The sequence below is a fragment of the Rhinatrema bivittatum genome, chromosome 9, assembly GCF_901001135.1.
Source record: "Rhinatrema bivittatum chromosome 9, aRhiBiv1.1, whole genome shotgun sequence".
Classification (NCBI taxonomy): domain Eukaryota; kingdom Metazoa; phylum Chordata; class Amphibia; order Gymnophiona; family Rhinatrematidae; genus Rhinatrema; species Rhinatrema bivittatum.
This window is the reverse complement of record NC_042623.1, coordinates 64,584,016-64,611,613: the sequence shown is the minus strand read 5'-3', so window position 1 is coordinate 64,611,613 and position 27,598 is coordinate 64,584,016. Positions and strand designations below refer to the sequence as shown.

The 27,598-nt window shown below is 42.9% G+C and overlaps 1 protein-coding gene across 7 annotated transcripts in view; it reads right to left on the bottom strand.

The window, feature by feature from the left end:
* TBC1D22A (TBC1 domain family member 22A) overlaps window positions 1-27,598 on the bottom strand; it is a 970,480-nt gene that overhangs the window by 743,985 nt on the left and 198,897 nt on the right. For all 7 annotated transcript variants that reach the window (XR_003858779.1, XM_029617102.1, XM_029617099.1 and 4 more), the window contains exon 6: window positions 6,408-6,478. Coding sequence is in view for 6 of the 7 variants with exons in the window: in XM_029617102.1 (XP_029472962.1) it covers window positions 6,408-6,478 (71 nt within the window). In the remaining variant the exon portion in view is untranslated. The remainder of the gene's footprint in view (window positions 1-6,407; window positions 6,479-27,598) is intronic.

Below are 27,598 nucleotides of genomic sequence, written 5' to 3'. Positions count from 1 at the left end.
TCCAAATAGACGGTCCTGCTATTGAAAAGGCTCGGTCTTTGGTCGAGGAAAGGCGATATACACTCCCCCTGGATCTCTTCGATACAGAAAATCCACACCCCTTCACGATCCCTCAGCTATGCAAACTTAATGTTACTCAATAGTCCATCTCCAAAGCTGGCCCATCTTGATGAAATCAAAGAGCAGGCCTTCTCCTCAGCAGGTCCTCTCCTGTGGAACAGTCTACGAAAGGAAGTGAGATGCCTCCGCGAAAGAACTTTCTTTAAAAAAAGCATTAAAGACCCACCTTTTTAAAAACGCTTTTCCAACATGAAGCGACAATGTATACCCCCCACGCAACTCCCTTCTGGAGTTTCTTAGCCCCTCTGATTTGCCTATAAATCTTCCCTGCGGTTCCTAATGCTCATGGTATCCAATGCTCAATTTTATTCATAATGTTTTAACTACTTAATAGTGACTTTTATTTGTTGTAACTTTATGCCAGATATTTCAATGCATGGCCATGCTATACGATGTTTGGTTTCTCTCATATTGTTGATTCACTTAACAGTTACTTTTATTAGCTAGTTGCTATATTGTGTGTGTTCTTAGTGTACCCCACTCTGAATGCAAGAAGGGCGGGTAATAAATGCTTTTAAATAAATAAATACCTAAACCGAAACTGCTACATTTCTTTTGGATATCCTGTGACCAGCCTGCAGCTATGCCTTATCTTCTGTGACAAGTCTACAGCTGCTGACACCATGTTCCTAGCCAGAACACAGGCTCCTTGTTCCTTGCCCACAGAGAGACTACACAAGTGTCAATCATTGACTGTTTATCAGTGTGATAAGAAAACAGATTAACTCCTAATTATGTTGGGAAGGTCAAAGAATTGATCCTAAATAATCTGCTGTTAGTTAGCTGGTAAGATTTATGAATTAACAAATATGTGCAAGTTTACTATTGATTTGACTGTTGTGCTAATTTAGAAACTGAGAAAGTATCCATCTTGAATCGCTAAAACAATTTCTATATATTTGCATAATATGTAATCAATTATCTTTAATTAATTAAAGCCCTTAAGGAAGAAAACTGAATTTAGACAAATCAAAAACATCCTTGTTCTGAGTCCGATCCTAAAAACAAAAAAATTCTTCCCTAAGAAAGACATTTTAGACATCTTCCCTACATGGCTCAACTTTTGCTCATTGAGATGACAGGGGAATGAAAGATCTGCAGAGTTAGTATTCATAGGCACCAAATGCGACAAGAGCATATATCTGTGCCAGATTTCAAAGAAAGTTATCAGCCAAGTTCCTCAGCTGGAGGGGAAGGAAGAACATTAAACTAAGTTGGAAAAGAGGGGAGCAAAAGGGAGGGGAGGGGACTTGTATGCCAAAGCCCCTTTCACAATGCCCACCATTTCAAAGAGGACAATGAATGTGATTACACGATGTCCTAAGTAGAGGAGAGACAAACGGGCCAAAATAAAGCCATAATAATGTTCAGATCAGTGGTTCATTTCTTTTTTTTGTTAAATTCATTCTGATAATAGCATCGATAATTAGGTCTGGATTTGGATTTTAGATTTACCTGTCTTTCCAAATTCAAGTCAAGGCAAGTTACAATCAGGTAAACCCAAAAGGGTTTACAATCTAAGTCTGCATCTGATGCAAAGAAGGGTGAAAATGGCTTGTCCAAGATCACAAAAAGAATCAGTAGAAGCAGGATTTGAACCCTGGCATCCTTGGTTTGCTGCTCTAACCAATAGGTTTCTGTTCCACTCCTACTAGGAATGCAACTAACTTATTTTTAAAAATTTAGAAACCGCAAATGTGAAATAAATTGAGTTAAGTGGTCTACAGGTACACATAAATCATCTTATAACAATCATGACAATCCCAAAATATAAGCATTCAATAACATAAGTAAAACTTAAAACTATAAAGGCATTATTCAAACATTTTTAAATGCTTCAATAAATAAAATGGCTTTTATCTGCTTTCTAAAAAGTTGAATATCCTGTATTAAACGGAGGTGGCTAGGCAAATCATTTGATATTTAAAAAGGGCTAGGGGCCAGTCAAAGTTCTGGAAACTTTGACAGAAGTGTTCTGTGATTGGGCTCCATCGTGTGATGTCACCTATATGTGAGGACTACCATCCTGCTTGTCCTATGAGAACATAATGCCTCTGTATCACTTCATTATGAGACCGCACCTTGAGTACTGTGTGCAGTACTGGTCGCCGCATCTCAAAAAAGTTATAGTTGCACTGAAGAAATTACAAACAAGGGTGACCAAAATGATAAAGAGGATGGAACGGCTCCATTATGAGGAAAGGCTAAAGACGTTAGGGCTATTCAGCTTAGAGAAGAGACAGCTGAGGGGGCATATGACAGAAGTCTACAAAATCGTGAAAGGACTTGAACAGGCAAATGTGAATCAGTTATTTACTCTTTTGGATAATACAAGGACTAGGAGGCACTCCATGAAGTTAGCAAGTAATTCATTTAAAACAAATCAGAGCCAGAGAAAATTCTTTTTTCACTCAACGTATAATTAAGCTCTGAAATTCACTGTCAGAGGATGTGGTTACGGCAGTTAGTGTAACTGGTTAAAAAAGGTTTACATAAATTCCTAGAGCAGAAATCCATAAACTGCTATTAATTAATAAGGATTAGTAGTTTGGGATCTATTCACTTAATGTTTGGGTACTTGCCAAGTACTTATGATTTGGCTATCCACTGCTGGACACAGAATACTGGGCTTGATGGACCCCTTGGTCTGACCCAGTATGGCATACCTTTTGTTATATTCATATGCTCTAGTTGCAGTCCAATTATAGAAAAAGCTCATTTGCAAGTTTCATAATAATATCCAAAAGTCTCCAGGATTTGAGTATTTAAGATAACAAAATAAAATAATCATATAATGAGAAAATACTTCATAAATAAATATTCACCGTGAGAAACTGCATCTGTGTGCAGGACTAGAAAACATTAAGTTGTAAACTTATTAATTCTCATTAGCAAGAAGAAATTATTTTAACACTGGAAATAAGACTCAATCTGTAGTAAACACAGCATGACCAGGCTGGGTTGTTTTTTTTTTCCAGAAACAGGGAAAGATTTATAAGCGTTCCTTTGGAAAATTCAGCGTTCTTATGTGTAGAGCTCAGAATGCTAACTAGAAGTTCAGTGCATGAAGATCTTCTGATAAAGTTAGTATAAGCTATAATACCCTGTTCCCAACTATGTTTAAACTTCTCATCACCTAAAGACTCCCAGCTGTTCAAATGAGAAACTGAGAGATAATATGGACAACATTCCTAATATACTACTTACCTCACAATTCAAGTCACTTGACTCATGATACTGAATAGCACAGTGGCTACCAAACTGCTACACAGGAGGAACCTATTCAGTTGTGTATTCAGGAGATCTGCTACATGAAATATACTTGCATACAATTGAGACAGTACATGCAAATATTTCTCATGTATATATTCAATGTGGATATTCAGAAAACACAGTTGGCTTGAGGTCAGACTTAGGAAACAATGGAACAGAATATATTTTCAAATAATTGGTGAAAAATACTGTAGTGAATTATTACTTATGTTTTTCTACCAACTTCATCAAACTGAGGGGCTTATTTACTAACAGCTCGATCCAGTATCGTCCGCTCGAGGATTGCCCGTCTGTAACGTGCTCGTAGCGCACAATTCGGGCGCGCAAGGCAGTTCGGCGATACAGTGTCCAGTTTCACGCGTCCGTATCGCTTCTGAAAACAGACGCATAACCCTTTCCGCACCCGGCATGTAAATGAACGAAAAAGCTGTATAATGAAGGAATTAGCTATTCCCCTGCGATACTGTAACGGGCGCTGATATTATCTCCTCCGTAACCCGCTGTTCTGCCGCGGCCTTAACCTGCTAGTTTACCGCCTCCCCCTAGTAGGAGTTAGTGTAGTGTAGTGTAGGGTAAAAACATTGCTTACCCGCCCTGGTCCCGTCCGGTCTCCTGCAGCCCCGTCCGGACCGGACGGGGCTGCAGGAGACCGGACGGGACCAGGGCAAAAAAAAACAAACGAAAAAGTAGCAAGGCTCGGGCCTGCTATGGTAAGTGTAAAAAGTGTAAAAAACAAAAAACCTGTGTGTTATATAAAAAAATAAAACAATTTTAAATACCTGTCAGAGGGCCGTGGGTCCAGGCGGCCGGTGGGCGGCGGGCAGCCATCAGCGGCATCCGGTAGTTCCTTCTCCCTTCCAAAATCGCCAAAATCGCACGGGCGGGTCGGCAGCGGGGGGGGGGGGGCGGCAGCAGGATCCGGGAGCGGCGGGTAGGCAGCAGCGGGGTCCGGGGGGTCCGGGGCAGCGGCAGCGGGGGGCGGCAGCGGGGGGGCGGCAGCAGGATCCGGGAGCGGCGGGGTCCGGGGGTGGCAGCGAGATCCGGGGAGCCAGCAGCGGCAGCATGTTCGATCGCGCAGGCAGGTAGGTGGCAAAGTAAAGATGGCCGCCTGCACGGGAAAATCGTGCAATTGGCCGCTGAAGACGTGACGTCACGACGTTTGGCGTCACGGGGTGTGACGTCACGTCTTCAGCGGCCAATTGCACGATTTTCCCGTGCTGGCGGCCATCTTTACTTTGCCACCTACCTGCCTGCGCGATCGAACATGCTGCCGCTGCTGGCTCCCCGGATCTCGCTGCCACCCCCGGACCCCGCCGCTCCCGGATCCTGCTGCCGCCCCCCCGCTGCCGCCCCCCCCCCCCCCGCTGCCGCTGCCCCGGACCCCCAGGACCCCGCTGCTGCCTACCCGCCGCTCCCGGATCCTGCTGCCGCCCCCCCCCCCGCTGCCGACCCGCCCGTGCGATTTTGGCGATTTTGGAAGGGAGAAGGGACTACCGGATGCCGCTGATGGCTGCCCGCCGCCCACCGGCCGCCTGGACCCACGGCCCTCCGACAGGTATTTAAAATTGTTTTATTTTTTTATATAACACACAGGTTTTTTGTTTTTTACACTTTTTAAACTTTTTTACACTTCCTGGTGCCTGTCATTTCAAATGTCATTTGAAATGACAGGTACCAGCGCACCCAGGTTACTGTATAGGCGCTGTTACAGCGCCTATACAGTAAAATGGGTTGCGCGGGCATAACCCTTCCCTAACGCTTCACAGCCGCGGCATGCATTTGCATGCGATTAGAGGAGAGTATCGGGGAGTTAGTGAAGAGAACTGTGCGTGCGGGGAGGAAGGGTGCGCCTGACACTACCTCACTGTTTTTACCGCGGCCTTACTGGATCGAGCCGTAAAGATTTTCTCCCATTTTGTGTCTATGGGGAAAAATGCTTAGTAAATAAAGCTTTTAGTTGGAAGCAGAGAAAAAAAAACCTGAGACTGCTTCCTTTGTTAATTCAAAACAATCGATTTTAGCATTACAAAGATGTTTGTTACTCAAAGTCCAAAATTCAAACAGGCTGATACAGTAAAGCGCACACAGCTGAGTGCACTGTTTAACCCGTAGTTGAACGCGCGTCCACTACCCCTTATATAATAAGGGGTTTAGTGCATCCAAAACACGCGTCGAAACCCCCCTCCCCTCCCCCGAAACTAGCTCTCATCACATTCAAAAGCATGTTGATGAGGCTATAAGCTATTTGCCCCAGATACAGAAAAAAAAGTGTGTGCCTAATCCACACATTTTACTCTCAGAAATTAAGGCCTACGCAAGAGCAGGCGCGGATTTCTGAGCAGCCCAAAAAAGTGTACAGAAAAGCAGAAAACACTGCTTTTCTGTACATCCACCTATTTAATATCATGGCATTATTAAGTTGAAGGAACCAAAAGATTAAAAAAAATATTTTTTTTAAATGTGCCAGCAGTCAGGTTAGGAAAACAGATGCTCGTAAAATTGAGAGGCCATTTTCCAAACCCGCTGACAGCTACCTCTCCTGGGCTTCCGCTGCTAAGGAGGTACTAGGGACGCACTACTGTCCCTAGCGTCTCCTTTTTAGAGCGACCCCTCATTTAAATGAGATTGTAAATATAATTGACCTCCTCTCCCTGTTCCCTGATCTTGTCCTCTTCTTCCCCCCCACTTTCTCCCTCCGCCCCCCTCCCTCTCCTTAGCCCCTTCTCTCCCCCTTCCTCCCTCATTTTCCACCAGTTCTATGTTAAGCCTGTTGCGATTTTTGTTCCTTGTTAACCGATGAGATGTTAAGCTGTTAAATAAACAAACAAACAAACAAATAAATAAATAAATAGAGAAATACTTTATCGCGCGCCAGGAGCAGTGGCTGGGCGCGTGTTAAGAAAGTGGGCGCTCAACACAAAGTGCCTGTTTTCCACGCAACCTTACTGTATCAGCCTGGAAGTAACTTAAAGGAACAAAAGAGAAGTCATTATTTCACTAAGAAGTCAACTTACTGAAAGAAGTTTCCAAGTTATTGAACGAACTTGTTTTGGAATTCCAGACCAACTCAACTTCCGTAATTCATCTGTTCAAAATATAAACAATAGTAGGTATAACTAATTAACAAAGGAAACGTCAAATACTATAATAAATTCAGTACATCTGAAGGCATATAAAGAAAGTCAAAGGGATGAATTTTCTTAAGACAATTCTCATAGCAGAAAGGAAATAATCTCAGTGCTTGATATTACTCAACTGATGTTCAGAAAAAATACCTACTCCTGTAAAATAAAAATAGGTGTATCACTAGTAAGTCTGAGTCAGTCTTAGCAATAAAGGGATAAATCATGAGACAGAATACAAAGATGCTTTAGTCTAAACTAAACAATATGAATTTAAACTTTCCAATTTGCAGTGATGAGACCACATTTGAACTTTATTGTCATCACCATAAACACTCTGAAAAGAAGCATACCATCCCTTCTGTGAAGCATGGAGTTGGAATGCTGCTGTTTTGGGAGGGTATGAGCTACAGCAGCACAGGGAATTTAGTCAAAATTGATGGCAGGATGAATTCAGCTTCTTATCAGAAAATATTGAAGGAGAATTTGCATTCATCAGCCAGAAAGCTGCGCATGGGGCACACTTGGACTGTCCAGCATGACAATGATCCAAAACATAAGGCCAAGTCAACCATTCACTGGCTGCAGCAGAAGAGAGTGAAGGATCTAGAGTGGCCATCACAGTCTCCTGACCTCAACATCATTGAGCCACTTTGGGAAGAACTCAAACATGCTGATCATGCTAGACAATGCAATGAAAAATGTTTACCAAGGACAACAGGAAAATAGAGACAGTGTGTTTCTCATGAACAAAAGCCTTTATTTCTTATGCGCATAAGGAAGTCAGCTTCGTAAGCCTAAGAAACTGACTTAATTTGTGATTGAATTAGTCATTCTTAAATACAGTTTTGCCTAGTAATTAAAACAACACTCCTTTGATTTAGGGTCACAAGGTAAAAGGAAACATTTGCTTACTTCTAACATTCTACAGGGCCCTGGGAAACTAACCTTGAAGATCTACATTTTATAACTCTTCATTGTTTTTCCTAAAACTACAAAGTGATAAATATGTTTTTCTGTTATCTAAGTGTGAGACAGCTTCAGAGACAGTTTCAAGATCAATAGTGCCCCCTGGAACCCTTTTGGTGAATTTCCACTAAACAGATGGCCCTAATAAATTTTATTATCACAACAACCAAAGAATTTACAGGATCTCGAGGATTTTGCTAAGAGCAATGGGCAGCTTTGAGAAAATAAAGAGCCTCATTGACAACTATCCAGAAGACGACAACCAAAATGGTGTGGGGTCTGTTTCAGAAAACCTATGAGGAGAGACTGAAGGATATAAATATGTATACCCTGTAGCAGAGGAGGTGCAGGGGAATTTGATACAGACCTTCAGATACCTGACAGATTTCAACGATACTCAAACTTCAAACCTTTTCTGCTGGAAAGAAAACAGTAGAACTAGGGGTCATGATATCAAACTCCAAGGGGTGCGACTAAGAAACAATATCAGGAAATATTTCTTCATAGAGAGGGTGGTGCCTGGAATGGCCTCCCACAAGAGATGGAGAAGATAAGAACAGTTAATGAATTAAAAAGAGCATGGGACAAACACTACAGATCCCTAAAGACTTAAATAAAGGGATGGTATAACATTTCTGAGTTGGGTAACCAGCATGAAGCGGCAGTTACTACTCTTAATAGAAAGCATGGGGGTAACTTGCATGGAGCAGCATTTACTACCTTTAATAAAAAGCATGGGGGTAACCTGCATGGAGCAGCAGTTACTATCCTTACAGAACACATGGGGATAATCAGGAAGGAGCGGCAGTTACTATCAAATTGCTGGATAGACTAGATGGACCATTTGGTCTTTTTCTGCCGTCATTACTATGTTACTATATTACACAAAAGACTGCAAGACATCATTGATGCAAAAGGGGGCAATACATGATATTAAGAACTAAGGGTATGCAAACTTTTGAACAAAACCATTTTATTATTTCCCTTATTGCTATGCTTTGTTTTTTTTTAATGACTGTGCTATTCTGTGATGCATAAAAGTTTAATTTGAAACATGAAAAATAACATGTTTTGTCTGATCACTCATGTTTTCTTAAAATCTACACATCACAAATTCTTCCAGGGGTATGTAAACTTATGAGTACAACTGTATATGCATATATATATATATAAATATATTAACAACCACAAACACTCATTTCAGAGTGGAGTAAAAGCACAATTATATTCTCTCTGATATCTCCTTTATTTAATTTTCATATCAACATATATCGCAAATTCAGACTTTCATAAAATGACACATATCTCATCTCTACCTCACTAAAATCAACATTCATTCATACTCATCCATACCATTCTCACTTTGTGCAAAATTTTCAAAATAGAAATTACATAATATATACTTTAATTACTACAATGACTGTACATTAATGCAAATTTCAGTAAAAATACATGGTACCAATATTTCTATTTAACAGCTCTGGATGATCACAAAGTGCATAGCACTGATGTTTCCATTAACAGTTCTAACTTATCCCACCAACATTTCTATTTAACAGCTCTAGATGATCATAAAGTGCATAGCACTGGTGTTTCTATTAACAATTCTAATTTATCCCAACCGGGCCCTCGTTTCACCTTCCGGCTTCTTCAGGGGAATTTATATGCTGTTGAATCAATGATTCTTGGCCGTTCCAATAAAGGCACCCATGATCTTCATTGCATCTGCAACTATATCTTGTGTCTGTATCTTATCTATATTAAAAATACATACATACACACACACACACAAATTTACTTTCCTAGCATGTAGCCAGATGGACTCAGGACCACTGGGTTATACTCCCCTGCCAGCATATGGAGACAGAGTCAGGTTTCAAAGCTGAAGTCACCCTAGATACACAGCTGCAGTGACCTCAGCCCTTCAGTATTTCTCAGTCTCCAGCAGATGTAGACATGCTTTCCCTAAGGGGATCGCTATACCTTTTGGAAGAAGTTGTTCTACTTTTAAATTGGAGAAAAAAAGATTGAGCCCCACTTTCCTGCAGTGATATCTAAAAGTCACTCCCCCATTGAGAATTCCTGAGGTGATTCCAAATTCCCTCAGAGGTGTGCCCTGGTCCGGTAGCCAGCTCCCAGTATGGACTTTGCTGCTCAAGCAGCTGAAATGCAGCGGGTGCAGGAAGCCAAATGCAGCAGTGACGGCCAAAGCCCTCTTCTCCCGCAGCCAGAGTGGGTGTCTGTTCTTAGCCGGTAGGCACTGAGCCCAGGTAAGTTTTAAAAAAAAAAAAAATGGAAGAAAATTTACGTTCAGAGAAGAGGGGTTTCGGTAAGACTTCCTCTGCTCTCCTTGCTTGGCATGCCATATGGACGTCGTTCCCGATTCCATTGGGGCATGGGGAAGGGGGGCTTACAAGCGGGCTGAGCGGCCCCCGTTGGGCTAGGCCCTGCTTTAAATTTGGTCGGCACACCACGTGGTAGGCCGCAGTGGCGCCATCATACTTGTCTGTCTCTCTCATATTGCCCGCCATAGGACTTCAGTACACGCAGTGTGTCGGTTCTGCGGACACACCGCGCATAATGTCATGCGCATACTTATGTGTACAATAAAGTAAGCACAGGATACAGGAAAAGCTGGGCGAACGGGCTGTGCATGCACCTTGCTGTGCCCCGCCTAGGCACTCAAAATTTGTGCGCATAAATTTTTAAGAACGAGCCGATCGAATCCACAGTTACCACCGCCAATTGCACCAGCAGCCAAGATACATAAGCACTTTGCTCTCTGCACTGCTTGTCATATTAGGGCTTCTCAGCCTGACCTGGATTCCAATTTGTGTCAGCACTGTGAGGAAGCCCAAGAGGAATTGGTCTCCCTGGACCTTTTGCTGAGCCTGGCTCCTACCATTCAGATGACAGATTGGCAGCCTTAACTGGAAGTAGTCTGAGTAACCCCTTGGCTGGGTCTTCTATAGGAGACGGAAACTCAGCTGGGCCCACCCCTGTTCCTCCTGGGCTAGGCATGGACCCAGCGGCCTTTTATTGGGTGGAATTTTTCCAGGGACTACAGGCCTTAGCACAGGCACAGTCTACTTCCTCACTTTCCCCTGTCCAAACAGAACCCCCAACCGGTCTCCCCCCCCCCCCCCCCCCCCCCCCTCACCCATTCCTGCTGGCAGACCTCGAGGCGTGCCCCGCCTGACCAAGGGTATCCCTAATGGGGACCCTGATGGCACAGATGAAGAGCAAGATCCCTTGGAAGAAGGGCAAATTCCCCCAGGATTAGAACCGTATCAAACCATGTATTGGTTCTTTCATAGAGATGAATTGCTAGCCTTGGTTTCCCACACCCTGAAAACGCTGGGAGTTCCTGGAGCAGAATCTAGGATGGAACCAAAGAAAAATCCCATTCTGATTTCCTTGTGCAAAGCCTCTTGCTACTTCACAGTGCTGGATGCCATCCAGGAGTGAATTGACCTGGAATAGGATGCCTTAGAAGCAAGTTTTAAAGGAGACTGGGCTTTAGAAGCTCTATACCCGCTGGATCCAGCCAAGAGAGCACATTTTCATTTCCCTAAAGTAGATACACTGGTCTGCATTGTCTCTAAACAAACAACTATCCTAGTGGAGGGAGGAACAACCTTAAAGGATGCACCCGATAGACAGTTGGAGTCTATCCTTAAACAACCCTTTTACACAGTAGCAATGACCTTACAGATTGCTTCTTGTTGTGCCCTGGTAGCACGTTCATGCCTACTTCTCTCTCAGGAAGTGGATGACTCAGGGGTGAACCCCAGAGCAGCTATGGAACCCGCCGCCACCTTTTTAGCAGACGTGGGCTCAGATTTAGTCCATACTTCAGACAGAGGAGTGGCCTCAGTGGTAGCGGCCAGAAGACAGCTATGGCTGCGTAACTGATCAGCCGATGCAACCTCCAAGGCCAACCTTACAAAGATGCCCTTTAAAGGATCACTCCTATTTGGAAATAAATTGGAAAAACTGGCCAATAAATGGGGCGAATCTCCAGGCCCCTGGCTACCAGAAGATAAGAGGAAGCAGTTGCAGTGCCCCTCGCCTATGAGGGGCCGGTCCAGGGACATTCAACGCTTCCGCCCCTACAGAAATTCAACATTTCAGAGGTCTCGGCCCTTTGGAAGAACTCAGTCCTTTCATAGTCGGCAGCCCAAGAGAGGGGCAGGTTCGGGTTTAGGATCGTCCTGAACCTCCCAATGAAATTTTACTGCCCCATCTTCGGAACAAGGAGATAGGGGGTCAACTGTCTCTCTTTTACCAAAGGTGGGTCGAGATCACTTCAGACAAGTGGGTACTGGAAGTCATAGGAGAAGGATATGCGCTGGAATTTCGCAGCACTTCTCGGGACGTATTCATGATGTCTCCTTGCCACTCCCAGCACAAAAAGCAGGCAGTGAAGATTACTCTTTTAAGGATCCTCAGGATGAGGGTTGTAATCCCAGTACCTATGCCCCAGGAAAATATGGGGCATTATGCCATCTATTTCATCGTACCCAAGAAGGAAGGTTCTTTTGCCCCATCCTGGACCTCAAGAGTGACAACCATCACCTATGAGTATGTCATTTCCACATGGAAACCATACTCTCCGTGATAATGGCCATATAACTGGGAGAGTTCCTAACTCCCTGAATCTATCCGAGGCCTACCTACATACTCCTATCAGTCAACAACACCAACATTGCCTAGGCTTTGTTATACTGGGTCACCATCAGTTCCAGATACTGCCCTTTAGCCTAGCCACCGCCCCAAGAACATTTTCCAAGATTATGGTGGTCATGGAGGCAGCGTTGAGAAGAGAAGGCATCCTGGTATTCCCATACTTGGACAATTGGTTGATCCAGGCCAAGTCTGTGGAAGAAAGTCTCTGGGTGACTAACAGGGTGACCTTCTTGCTTCAGGAACTCGGTTGGGTGGTTAACCTGAACAAGAACAGTCTCAAGTCTTCCCAGTATCTGGAGGTCCAGTTCGACACCAGGCAGGGCAAGGTCTCCTCCCGACCACACAGATACAGAAGTTGATGTCCCAGGTGTGTCAGTTGATGAACACAATACACCCGACTGTGTGGAGCTATCTTCAAGTTCTCGGCTTGATGGTGGCAACCTTGGAAGTAGTGCTGTGGACCAGAGCACACATGCAGTCACTTCAATGCTCGTTGCTGTCACGTTGGAACCTGCAGTCTCAAGACTATTTGATTTGGCTCCATTTATCGATGGGAGTCTGTTCTCACCTCAAGTGGTGGTTGAAGGGGGGTATCCCTGTCCTCCCTGAATTGGCTGGTTCTTACAACAGATGCGAGTCTTTGGGGCTGGGGAGCTCACTGTCAGGAACTCACGGCCAGGCACGCTGGAGGAAAAGGTCCTCTGGAACATCAATCCCCTGGTAGCCTGGGGCGGTGAGGTTGGGGTGCTTGCAATTCAGCCACAAACTCCAGGGTCAAGCAGTCCGCATAATGTCGGCCAAGACAACGACAGTAGCCTACATCAACTGCCAGGGAGGAACCAAGAGCCAGCAAGTGTCTCAGGAGATAGATCTCCTTATGGAATGAGTGGAATTACATCTCCACGACCTCAGCCTCACACATCGCAGGAAAAGACAACGTAAGAGCAGACTTTATAAGCAGGGAGAGTCTGGATCTAGGAGAGTGGGTATTGTTTGGCTGAAGCCTTTCAACTGATAGTAGATCGCTGGGGCCTCCTGTCCATCGACCTGCTGGCCGCATCTCACAATGTGAAGGTTTCCTGATTCTTCAGTAGCAGAAGAAATCCATGGTTCCTGGCGATCGACACTCTCGTTCAGACCTGGCTGGAAGAAGAGTTGCTATACACTTTCCCTCCATTGCTCCTGCTGGGCAGGATCATTCACAGAATTGAGCACCACAGAGGCTTAGTCCTACTAGTAGCTCCAGACAGGCCCAGGCGTCCATGGTATGCGGACATGCGAAGACTCCTGGTGGAGACCCCCCTATGCCTCCCACCGCACAGGGACTTGCTACAGCAGGGACCAGTCTTTCTCGAGGATCCGACTCTATTCTGTCTTATGGTCTAGCCCTTGAGAGGGCTCACCTGATGAAGCGAGGATATTCTGCAGCAGTAATTGCCACCTTACTCCGCGCTCTGAAGTTCTCTACATCCCTAGCATATGTGCGGGTCTAGAGAGTATTTGAGGCCTGGTGTGAGGAACACGGTGCCCCCTTTGGGCGGACAAAATCCCACTTATTCTGGAATTTTTGCAGGTTAAATTGCAGGAAGACTTTGTGAGACTGGAAAATTGGGCATCAAAATGGCAGATGAAATTTAATGTGGATAAGTGCAAGGTGATGCATATAGGGAAAAATAATCCATGCTATAGTTACATAATGTTAGGTTCCATATTAGGTGCTACCACCTAAGAAAGAGATTTAGGCGTCATAGTGGATAACACATTGAAATTGTCGGTTCAGTGTGCTGCGGCAGTCAAAAAAGCAAACAGAATGTTGGGAATTATTAGAAAGGGAATGGTGAATAAAACAGAAAATGTCATAATGCCTCTATATCGCTCCATGGCGAGACCGCAACTTGAATACTGTGTACAATTCTGGTCGCCGCATCTCAAAAAAGATATAATTGCGATGGAGAAGGTACAGAGAAGGGCGACCAAAATGATAAGGGGAATGGAACAGCTCTCCTATGAGGAAAGACTAAAGAGGTTAGGACTTTTCAGCTTGGAGAAGGGGGGGGGGGATATGATAGAGGTGTTTAAAATCATGAGAGGTCTAGAACGGGTAGATGCGAATCGGTTATTTACTCTTTCAGATAATAGAAAGACTAGGGGGCACTCCATGAAGTTAGCATGTGGCACATTTAAAACTAATCGGAGAAAGATCTTTTTCACTCAACACACAATTAAACTCTGGAATTTGTTGCCAGAGGATGTGGTTAGTGCAGTTAGTATAGCTGTGTTTAAAAAAGGATTGGATAAGTTCTTTTAGGAGAAGTCCATTATCTGCTATTAATTAAGTTGACTTGGAAAATAGCCACTGCTATTACTTGCAACAGTAACATGGAATAGACTTAGTTTTTGAGTACTTGCCAGGTTCTTTTGGCCTAGATTGGCCACTGTTGGAAACAGGATGCTGGGCTTGATGGACCCTTGGTCTGACCCAGTATGGCATGTTCTTATGAAATGAAGATGCATATCCTGGAAGAGAGGAGGTGCAGGGGAGATATGATACAGACCTTCAAATACCTGAAAGGTTTTAATGATGCACAATCATCAAACCTTTTCCGTTCTAAAGAAATCAATAGAACTAGAGGTTATGAAATGAAATTCCAGGGATGAGACTCAGAACCAATGTCAGGAAATATTTCATTATAGAGAGGGTAAATGCATGAAATGTCCTTCCAGAGGAAGTGGTGAGGATGAAAACAGTGAAGGAATTCAAAGGGGCATGAGATAAACACTGTGAATCCCTAAAGGTTAGAGGATGGAATTAAAGAAAAGAGTGACTGGGGGTTACTTGCTGGTGTAGCAGTTGCTACACTTAATCAACAGTATCAAGGCTTAATGCAACTTCAAAATTGCTCTCTGCTTTAAAGGCAGTGGGAAACGGGGAATTGGGATTCAGATAGCCACCAACGAGAGCCCCCACTTTTATGGTTTGGGGAACAAATAAACATGGGGGTAACTTGTTGAGGTGACTTTTACTTCCCTTAATCATTAAGCCTGATACTTTTGATGTGGCTCCATCGTTGCTCTCTGCTTCCAAAGCATGGGTTAGGGAATATTGGATTTGGGCAGCATCCGAGGGCCCTGACTTTTACAGTCTGGGAAACTGATAAGCATGAAGGTAACCTGCACATTGCAGCACATAGTGGTATAAGCTTGCTGGGCAGACTATTTCTATGCTTCTATATAAGGTCCTCCTTTTTCTTCTCATGTTAATATAACAAATATTTTGGTACAAAATAACACAAAATAACTATACCTTTCGACTTTGCATTATGTCGATTTTGGACAAAATAATGCATGAAATATATCACGGGAATGACCCCCTTCCCCCGCAATAAAATATTGCTGCTTACTGAATCCAGGCCTTAGATTGTAAGCCCTCTGGGGACAGGGAAATATCTACAGTACCTGAAAGTAATCTGCTTTGCAATGCCACTAAGCAGAAGCTGTGTTAAAACATTCTAGGAGAATCTCAATCATACCTGAGCCCCAAAAAGGTTTTTGTCAGAGAAGAAAAAGGCTAGAGTATCGGGTTCACTTTCAATTCCTAGCAAGAACCTAGAAAGCTCTACAGATCAGGGACAAACAAGTAATATGTTAATAGCCTAAGGGGAATCTGCTGATGTTTTTATTATTAATATATTGTAGCATTTTCACAATATGTTGCCATTACAAGGATATACAAATACCCAGTCTATACACCCTGTGCTCAGATGGACATGTGATCACATGTAAAATAGTGTAACTTTCTACAATACTTGCTAGCATTAAAAAAGCTTTGGTAATTTACTAGCTATGCATGTAACTGACCACCATATATGTGTTTGTGCATGCTTCTTCTCTTTGTCATGTCACACAGAGGATGTATGGATGTTTACCCAAGGTCATACTCATAGATTAAACAGTGTGTGGAAAGTACAAACTGATACACTGGCTCTAAGAAGGAAATTATGACATATTAACAAGCTAGATCTCTAAAGATGTAATTCATGTTGCAAAATTTGTACTTCATAGCTGTCAGGTATAACAAGAACACTGAAAAATAATAGAATTGTGGCTAGTAACAATGCACAGAAACATGCATGCACATATTGTAAGATAACCTACATTTTGGCTGTATGTTTATATGCCCACTACAACATTCCTCAGACAGATCTAATATGCAGCTCTAAGATGTAGATCTCATATGTACTCCTTCAAATAAGACTATAACAAGGAGACAAACCATGAAACGAAAAATTAGCTGATTCAAGATAGAAAGTAGAAAGTAATTCACTTATTGCTCTTTAAAGTCATGGAATCTTTTGCTAGAAGAAGTGGTCAAAGCAACTAGAATTGCAATGTTTCAATGAAGTTTAGACAAGTTCCTGGAAGAACCATAACATTATTGCTCAGATAGCCAAAAAAAACAAACTATAGCTATCCCTGAGAGTGAATAAGAGGAACAAGATCTATATTATGAGATTTGTGGATGGAATCAGATATTAAAATGTTTAAAAAGGGCATAAAAACATGGCTGTTCCAACAGGCCTTCCAATAACTTTCTTGACTTTTATGTTCTTTTAATATTTATAACTTTAACTATTTCTTATTACCCTTAAAATTTTAATTTTTAATTTTTAAATGCTAAAAAGAATAATCAAGGATGGATACTTCAAACTGAATGTTCTAAAAAGACTGAAGCCACTTTTATATCCAAAAGACTTTAGAACTATCTTGCAAGCTCTTGTTTTATCTAAGTTAGATTATTGTAATTCAATGTTATTGGGCCTACCTGCTAATACTACAAGACCTTTGCAATTACTGCAGAATTCTGCGGCTAGACTTCTAACTGGGACCAGAAGATGCGACCACATTACTCCTGTATTGAGAGATCTTCACTGGTTGCCTGTCAAATATCGAGCCCAACACAAAGTTTTATCTTTAATTCATAAAACATTGTATAACGAAAACATTGAATGGCTAACCTCAGCTTTACATTTCCATATTCCATCAAGAATCACAAGATTAACTGGTACTGGGATGTTGCCTATACCATCTCCTAAAATTGCACATCTCAATAATGTACGTGAAAGAGCAATTTCTATTGCCGGGCCCCAATTGTGGAATGCCCTGCCACAAGAATTGCGGATGGAATCAGATATTAAAGTATTTAAAAAGGGCGTAAAAACAATGCTATTCCAACAGGCCTTCCAAGAACTTTATTAATTTTATGCCCTTTTAATATTTATTATTTTACTACTTTTATTAATCTTTTGAATCTTTAACTTTTAATTTTAATTTCTATGGGGTTTTTTAACATTTTATTATTTTATTTTATTATGAAACTATGTATTTATATCCTTTCCTTTACTTTTGAAATGCAAATGTTTTTTTAAATGAATACTTGCCTGTAAGTGTAAACCAATGTGACATGTTCTCATGAACATCGGTATATAAAAACGAACAAATAAATAAATAAATGTTCTATTTTATTATTTTTATTAAGAAACTATGTATTTATGTCTTTTCTTTTACTTTTGAAATGCAAATGTTTTTAAATGAATATCTGCCCTTAAGTGAAAACCGATGTGATATGTGTACATGAACGTCAGTATATTTAAATAAATAAATAGACTGTTTGAGACTGGGATGAACTCAATGGATTCTTGGTCTAAACCAGCAAGGAAAATCTTTTGTTCAATTAAAGTGGTTTTGATTGATGTGAATGGACTTTTTCATGAGATTTTTTATTGCTATGGTGAAGCAAAGCTACTGGTCTTCTTCAGAAGGCATTCATAATGGTGTTGGCAGCCTGCCAACAGTAAAACCAAAGCTGTAAGAGTGACTCATTGAACTTTCTGTGGCACAAGTGATGGTAGATATTGCTGCTGGATATGGTTCTCATGCCAGTTGCTCTTCCTAATGCACCAGCAGAGGGGAGGTACAATGAAGCATTAACAACTACTCACTCAGTAATGGAATGTACCTTTGGAGTGTTAAAATAGTTTTTTATGTTTAGATAAAATAGGGGGAAGTGTTACAGTATAACCATCACACTATAGCTGAGATTGTGCTGGCCTGCTACATGTTTCACAATATAGCTATCCAATACAGTATCTCAGCTGACATGATCCGGGCTCTTGGGAAGAATCCAGTGTGTCTCCCTGCACATCCTGGGGAAACTATATAAGGTGACAACCAGCTTCATCATAGAGTCACTGAGTGCTACTTTGCCTGAAAGTGCTAGCCATTGCCTTTTTAGATCATTGAAGAGAACTGTGCTGAGTGCATTGAGGCTTTCCATCTCTCAGTCCTTGATTAGTTTTGTGTTTTTCAGGATTCCCTGCCCTAATATACACATATAGAATCTATGCCTCTTCAAACACGGTGAACCTCTGGGATAAATAGAGAGCAGCGAAAAGAGTTAGAACAGCATGGAATAGCAGACAACTATGTTAGGCAGTGCTATGGACTGGACCCACTGACTGACATTATATGTTCTCTGTAAAGTCCAATTATTAAGGATGGCCAGGCTTCAGCTTTAACACTAAAGCAGCTACTTAAACTCTTTATTGCAGATTTCACATGGTTATCCCAGAAAATAAAGAAGGTACACTTTTGCATATAAACATATCCATACTTGTGCCTTGCTATTCACAGGCCCTGCGAGGAATGCTGTTATAGTTTGTAAGAGATTGGGGTGGATCTTGTTCTGAACCAACGATGGCTTCCTCATTGTCATATAGGTGGTCTTTAAACTATGGCATTTGTCAGGAACTGCTCTGAGATGTTTGGATTCGAAACTCTCTAAAACATTAGGTTTAACATTTCTGATCCTTTCTTAACCAGGCCTGCCCACACTCCAGCCCTTAGCCACAAAATGCACAGTTGGAAAGAGCTAGAGCTAGTAACATGCATGCATGTTACTTTATTTTATAATAATCCTGAGGGGGCTTGCCCTCTCTCTGTTGTTGGTTTTTTTTCCTTTCACAGATCAATTTTGGGTGCCTAGCTGTGTGTCACCCTTTGGACTATGGGCTATGATTATAACTGTGACTGCCCTTCACATAAGTGAATATAGTCATATATACATGATTGCCCCTTGGTCTTAACAAAATAAACATGAATCCACACACCAATGCCATTATACCCATTTTGTCATTACTGCTCTAGCTGGTTGGCAAACTGCATTAGTAAAGGTTCAAGTGCTCGCATGGCATGTGTCATTCAATGTTGTGTGCCTGTTAGCTTTGTTTTTGGATAGATGGTCTGAGTGCACCTTTAGCCTTGTGGATACAGTGAAGCAATCAGGTGTGCAGAATGACACCAATTATTCAGGTTTGTATCTACCTGAAACTGGATTGTATATGCCTACATAATAGTCTAAGAGCTGTTACTTTGTCTGGGTGTTAAATATCAAGGGTTATGGCTTGTCAAATGTGATAAGGACAAGATATATTAATGCACTGGCAGTACACCAAGGTGTTAATACAAACTGCTGAAATTTATGGGAAGATAGGCCCCTACCGACATTTTACTGGCAGCACATGTAGAAAGATCATAGATATAGTCAATGGTGCGTCTCTGTTGAGGAGGCATAAAATAACAACTGCAATTTGCCATGCTATCAATGCATCACATCGATGAAGGATACATTAGATACTATAAGATCTTTGCAGTATAGTAAGAAAATGTGCACATAGAAATATAGTATGTACAGCTATATGACTTTTTCTGTATGCCTTTCTACAAGACCAACTCTTTGATGTAACTGCAGATATCTTTTGTTTCTGACAGGCCAGACAGCCCCTGCAGCACATAGACACAGGATACAGTGCAATAGTGGTTTTATTTATAAATGAACTTAACACAGTACCTGACTTATGTACTGCAAGTATAAGAACAGAGAGTTCATAGTCAAGCACAAAAAGAGAAAAAACTTACTCAGTCCATAATCCTTTCAGTGCAATGCAACAGTTTATAGGCAAGGGACTTCACAACATAATATAACATTAAATTCAACTTGGTAGAACTCTCGGGTCTCCTCCAGGACCCCACACTTCCCCTTGGCCAACCCGGCGTCTAAATGCAGGGAACATTTGTGAGTTGTTCCAGCACTCCTTTTGAGCTCCCTGAGGACCAATCTAGATCTCAGTGGAGAGCCCATATAGCAAACTATCTTTATATTACAGTTAGCTATGTCTAAGCCCATCTGTAACTCTATAAGTAAAACCCCAGCCCTGAACTGGGCAGACCTCAGTTGAAAAACAGAGAATATACTTTATCCCTCGACACCCTACTGTTCAAGGAGTGTTACTGTGGTGACTTGTATAATAGTTTATGGCACTGTGTAACTTCAAAGTCTACTAGGTAAAGGAAAGAGTGCAAGGAAACAGTAGCATGGGATCTTCTTAGTGCCTGGGTAATTGCCTGGTTTGGCCTTTGTTGGAAGCGGGATGCTGGGTTTGATGGACCCTTGGGTCTGACCCAGCATGGAGCTTATCTAACTAGATAAATGAGCCCTGATCGACGTGCCACAAATGCGCAGTAGAGAGCAGCTCTACCGCGCATGTGCGGCACAGAGAACTCTGAGCAACAGAGGGGAGGAGGAAAGGGCAGGGAGCCGCCACTCCAATATGTTAACAGCCTGAGCCCATCCCTCCTCTTCCTCCACTGCCGGGGGGGGGGGGGGGGGAGTAGGGAGGGACTGCCAGACTGTCACGCACAGGGACAGGAGGAGAAAAGAAGAGTCGCCGAGCAAATGCAGTAGAGACCGACGTGCTGCGAAGGGGCCTTACTCCTTACCTCCAGCTGAACAGATTAGAAGCAGCTGCAGCAGGAGCACAGCAAAGACAACCGAACGGAGAAGATCTGAGTCAGCCCGCCCTGCCCCCTGAGTCCTGCAGATAAGGAGAAGCCAAGTAAACATTCAGCAACTGCAGGAGGGGGGGAGCAGTGCAGTCAAACCGCAGGGGGGGGGGCTCTCAGCCACCAGGGGAAGAGTTTACATGGGCATCCCTTCACCCCCACTCCCCGCAAAGCAGAGCAACAAAAGTGAAAGCCAGAGCCGTGCTCCCTGCTCCCTCTCAAGTCCGTGAGTGGATTTCTTAAAGGCACAGGTCTCCCAGAAAGAGAGCAAAGCAAGCCTTTACTTTGATGCAGCTCCAGCACTGCTCTCTGCATCAATGGCAGTGGGGAAGAAAATTAGAAACAAAAAGTTTCCAATAAGGGCCAAGAGTAACAGACTGCCGAGCCACAAGGGAAGGAGTGAGTCACATAGAGTAGTGACTGAGAGGAGATGGGAGGGGATGAGAGTGAGGGATGGGATTGGGAGAGGGTGGGGAGTGACTGAGGAGGGGAGGGAGTGGGAGTGAGAATGAGGGAAGGGGAGGTGAGAGTGAAGGAAGGGGGTTTCAGTGAGAGGGGAGGGAGGCAGTGGGAGAAAGAGGGTGAATAAGACTGAGGGAAAGGAGTTTGAGTGGGGACAGGGGAAGGAAGGGAGGTGAGTGGAGGAAGGGGGGTGAGTGACCAAGGGGAAGGAGGATGAGTGACCAAGGTGAATGAGAGAGGGGAAGGGGGAGTGAGGGAGAAGAAATGAGGAAGAGTGATGTTTCTGAAAACCAAACCGAAAAAAATGTTTTAATGTAGCCCGTTGTTACGGGCTTAACGGCTTGTATCATATAAGTAAAAGTGAACTTTATATATGGTTACTTTAATGAGGACTCTTTAGTGAAAGTCAAAACATTGTGTGCTGGATGTGCCTCAGGTGTAAGTGCTTTTAGGAAGCCTTTCCTATATAAGAGAAACACCCGAACTTATTCCCATCAAAAAAGTTATACTTAACAGCTAGTTCAGACTAGTTCTAATGTAGCCATTGATGAACTTCCCTAGAACTTCCCTGCTCTGCATGACTACACTTAATATATCTGATGCACCCATGATCAACAATTGGCATGTATAGTTTAGGGTATGCTTGGCCTGATCTTTATACTAGAAGTTTTGTCATTTATTTGACTTTTACAGGGGCCGCCTAATGTATCAATAATCACATGAAGCTAAATGGGGCATTTCAGTAATGTTAGTGTGATAAAGGTAATACATATCTAGTACACCTTTGGGACAAAGGATAAACAATAACCCTATAATGGGAATATTTATTTAACAGATTTATATACCAGTAAGGTAGTGATTTACATTAAAAATCATACATAATATAAACATAAAACATACATAACTCAGTTAATATAACAGAAGACTGACTGGCACAAAGTGTAGTAAATACTCATTCCTCAAATGCTAAACAAAATAGAAGTCTTCAACTTTTTTTTAAAGTGTTTTAATATAGCTAGCATTGTAACAATCAGCAACTGTTGGGACATTTAGAAGTATCATATATACAGGCCATGGATCATGGAGAGAGCAGAGTTCCTTACCTGTAACAGGTATTCTCCGAGGACAGCAGGATGTTAGTCCTCACACATGGGTGACATCATTGGATGGAGCCCAGCACAGAACTTCGATCTCAAGAATCTAGAGCTTTCAGCATGCCCTACTGAGCATGTGCAGCTGTAGTCATCACCTTGCCCCCTAGACAGAGTCCCTCAGTCCATGATATAGAAACTACCAGGGGAGACGGGAGGGTTTCGTGAGGACTAATATTCTACTGTCCTAGTAGAACACCTGTTACAGGTATGCAACTCTGCTTTCTTCTAGGTCAAGCAGGATGGTAGTCCTCACACATGGGTGAATTTCTAGCTCTAGGCTGTGCAAGCAGGACAAAGTGGGAAACCGTAAAGTACTGGAGCCCTACCTCCCTCCTTTGCCTGAGAGGCAGCAACCCACCAGGGGTGCAGGCTAGAGAAGAGTTGGGTTCTACAAAGAAAGCCATAGAAAAGACTGAACAAACCCTCATGTGTAGCAGGGATGCCTGAGGCAGAGGAGTGATGTGAGCGCAAGCAGAAGCAGGGAGTAAACCACTGAGATAAAGCCCTCAGTCTACTTGAAACAGCAGCAACTGAAAGTGATTGCCCCAAGGGAGAAATCCCGAAGGCTCCATTAGGAGCCAGGGAGTTGCATGTGAAAACCCCAGTGGAACATGATTTCATTACCGGCTCGGAAACCTGAAGGGCATCAGGGCAGGCCAAGGGCGATCTCGGAACAGAGTGCCAAGCACCCAGCTCAGGTATCACTACCCCAACCATGAATGTATATATTCTGCCTCCCCCCCCCCCAGGGAGTATGTGGCTCAGCAATGGATAGCGTTGCATGACCCAGGACTCTTCTGTCCACAGACAGGGTGATCCTGAAAAAGGGGGAAGAATAGCTTGCAAGCTACTACGAGCAAAGGGCAGTGCGCGCCTCTGCTGTGGGGTACTCAGCCCCCCAACTCCCTCAGCCATGGACATGGCAAAAAGGTGAAAAGCATGTTCACCCAGCTAATGGACTGAGACTTTCCTCACAGAGGAGGGTCCCTCAGGTAAGAATGACTGACGATAGCGATCCTTAAGAAAGATGTCCGCAGATACCAAAGTGACTCCTGAACAGGGGGAAACCTGGAGGGTCACAGGCTCCCTCGTGGATAGACCTGCTGTGTCTTAGAGTGTCTTAGAGTGTCCACGGGACAGCACTATTCTCGACCAGTTCTTGGGGCTCGCACCAGTCAGAACAGTGCCATCCCTTGTCAGGGAACGGAAAACAAGGGACACCCCTCGAAGGAGTGCACAGACAGGTATCCAGAGAGGAACCCAGAAGGGTTGTTCTGGAAGCCAGTTGAATCTCCCCTTCCAGAGGGGAAAGGGAAGCAACGGGATTGGGGACTCCCAATGCCGAAAGAACTTGCAACTCCCCAAAGGAGAGGTGAGGCACAATCACTGATCACTGACATGCCGAAGCAACCAATCGACCACAGGCAGCCAGCTTCGGATAGGGGAGGTCACCTCTGCAATCCCTGGAGGGGCCCCAGCTGAAGACAGTCCAATGACTGCCGCTGCCGTGAGGACTGAGAACCACGTGCCAGAGTCGGTAGCTGTATGCCACCCCAAACCAAGCTCAGAGTGTGAAATACACACACCCACCAGTGCTCCTCAGCATTATGAGGTGCAGACTAACGCGGGGGCTGAGAGCATAACAAAAGATGGCAGAACCCTAGTTTGGCTGAGTCCTGCATGGACAGGGAGAATGCCGCCTGCCAGTGTCCAAGGCACTTGGAATAGATGCTTTATCTTTCCCAACTGTGCAAGCTGAGCGTCAATGTCACAGTAACTCCAGCGGAGTGGAGAGAACAGTGTTACATGGTGTCCCCATCACCATTAGTGCTCTGGGTAAGGCATGGTGGAGGGTGGAAGTCTATGTTGTTGCCCCCTCCAGTACCTGATAATACTTTCAGAGGTAGGCCCATGAACCTGCATCGGAACCAGCTCACCTGCGAGTCCCAGAAGGAACAACCGCAGTGAAGTCTCTGGCGATCAAAGATGCTTACGGAGTATTACGGACATGTCCTGTGCTCTCCGACCACAGCCACTAGTGCCCAGAGCAGTGACTGTGCCCATAGGGCCCATGGCACTTTCGTGCTCATCAAAGCAAAGCCACAACAGAGCACCCAATGACACTATGTCCAGGGACTTGACTGCACTCAACTGAACTGTAATCAGTTCGACAGTATGTAGCGCCATCCCCAGCACCACAGGTGCCCATGGACATCAACCGCCTGGGGGCCCTGACGAGGACTCGTTTGCCCAAAGGTATCGATCAAGGAAGCCATGGGTGTTTAAAGAGAGAGGCCCTGCAGCCCATCCACAGGTCACCAATGACAAAAAGAACTAATGACCGCCACTGCCAATGGCAGTACCCCTTGGCTCACTTATTGATCCGAGGGTGTCGATGCTGCAAGCTCGATGGCCTCGCAAGCATTATGGTTGACGGGAGCCTTGCTAGCATCCATTAACACTGATGATGTGCACATTCTAGCAGGGCCTCCAAAGCTGGCACATTTAAAACTAATCGGAGAAAGTTCTTCTTCACTCAACGCACAATTAAACTCTGGAATTTGTTGCCAGAGGATGTAGTTAATGCAGTTAGTGTAGCTGTGTTTAAAAAAGGATTGGATAAGTTCTTGGAGAAGAAGTTCAATACATTCTATTAATTAAGTTGACTTAGAAAATAGCCACTGCTATTACTAGCAACAGTAACATGGAATAGACTTAGTTTTTGGGTACTTGCCAGGTTCTTTTGGCCTGGATTGGCCACTGTTGAAAACAGGATGCTGGGCTTGATGGACCCTTGGTCTGACCCAGTATGGCATGTTCTTATATTCTTATCCTACTTGTCCTTATCATAATGTCTCAGTCTACTTTTATGAGTCTCTTAATTCCTTGTTTGATCCGCGATGATAGTCTCTTCTCTCTCTCCAAACATACAACACATTCATCAAAAATATACCAAAAAAAAGGAAGGAAATATTTCAAAATCAAGTAAGCAAAACACTAAATTTGAATAAAGAAAATGTCTACCTATAAATGATCAACCAATCCAATAAACAATTCACTACACTAAAAAAAAATTAACAAAAATTTACTTTAAAAAAAAAAAGGGAAAAATACATAGACTTCGAAGAAATTGTTCCTACATATCTACATACAAGAGAGAAGCGAAAACATTGTTTTCACAATTCCTGAATTGAGGTTATCTGTATAAAGTAATTAAAAGGGCAATTAAACGAGCTCTATACTTCAATCAAGAATTTTATTATAACATAATAAAAAAGATACATCTGACAACCATCATGTTTACTTCAATATTACCAATGGTCAAGGCAAATTAGGAGGATTTTGCAAAAGAACTAGTTAGTAGTGCAGCAAAATGAGTGTTTCAAGGAATTTGAATAGCATTATCTCGCACTAAGAATCTCAAGGAAAATCTTTTTTCAGGAACAGGTGATCAATAATTCAGGATGTTTGGGACATAAAATTTGTGGACATTGTTTGGCATGCAAAGTGTCCATATCATGCAGAAAATTTGTGCATCTCATCACTAATAAAAGTTATTCATTTAAATTCTCATCAACTTGTGCTTCCAGGTTCGTGGTTTATATCATACAATGTCCATGCAAAAAGTTATATATAGGGAAAACATCGAAGCTGTTTGAAACATAAAAGAACAGAGGCTCTGGTGGTTTCACATTGTTTGTCATTTGGACATCAGTTTGATTAACTTATTTTACAGTATTGGATATGGTTTACAAACATCCAATTAGAGGTGATATGGAAAAGAACTTTGTCAAAGAGAACAGCAATGGATTTTTAAATTTGAGACTCCAGGCACATCATAGTTTCATTCAAATATTTTTAAGCCTATCAGTGGTAAGTCATGGGTACTTAAGGATTTTTTTGCTCCAAAATGCCATTTTGATTTATAAATTCAACAGATGACAGGTCGCAGGAATGTGTGTGTGTGTGATCTAATGTTAAGAGATGAGATAAATCTGCAGCATTATTATACTATGAAGAGTGAATAAAGTATGAATAATCAAATATATCTTGTTTATTGCAAGAGCTTTCCCTCACGCAGCCAAGTGGCGAAATGTGATCATGTCAGGTTTATATATTTTCAGCTCCACAAATGATAAGTTCGAATACAGTTATCAAAAATTTAAAAAGAGAAAAATAATTCTTAAGAGACTGATTTATTCACTTGATCACATTATGAATATTATCATAGTGGCATGAGATATTCCACAAGCAAAAATATTTCAAAACAACAAAATAAGTGATGTGTTACTAATGAAGAAACAAGTACCACTAAGAATGTACGTTAAGCACCATGCTAAATGAAGTCACCTTTCTCGCACATTATTTTGGTTCACATATATTAATGTATTACTTTATTGAATCTGGTGCATTTTTGCATAACGTTTATTGTGATTTCCTCCTAGTGTTTTTTGAAATCTTCTATATATCATAAAAGAATAGATGGTATCTTTTAAGTGTAATGCAATTTGGCTTCATTCTTTACATAAAGTCTGGAAATGTTATAGAACTTCAGCAAAATGATGCACAGATGTGTCACATAGAAACGACGGCAGAAGAAGACCAAACGGCCCATCCAGTCTGCCCAGCAAACTACGCACTTTATCCTTTTTTTTTTTTTTTTCTTCCTTTTTCTCTCTCACACCTGTTACTCTTGGCTTCCGGTACCCTCCAGCCCTATTTCCCCTCCACCCCACCACCAATGAAGAGAGCATTGCCGGATCTGCATCCAAGTGAACATCCAGCTCAATTAGGGGTAGCAACCTCTGCAACAAGCAGGCCACTCCCCTGCCCCTGTCCACCCAGACTATATGATCCAGACCCCGCTGGTTGCCATCCACACCCAGATCCTCCCTTCCACACTCCCCCTGC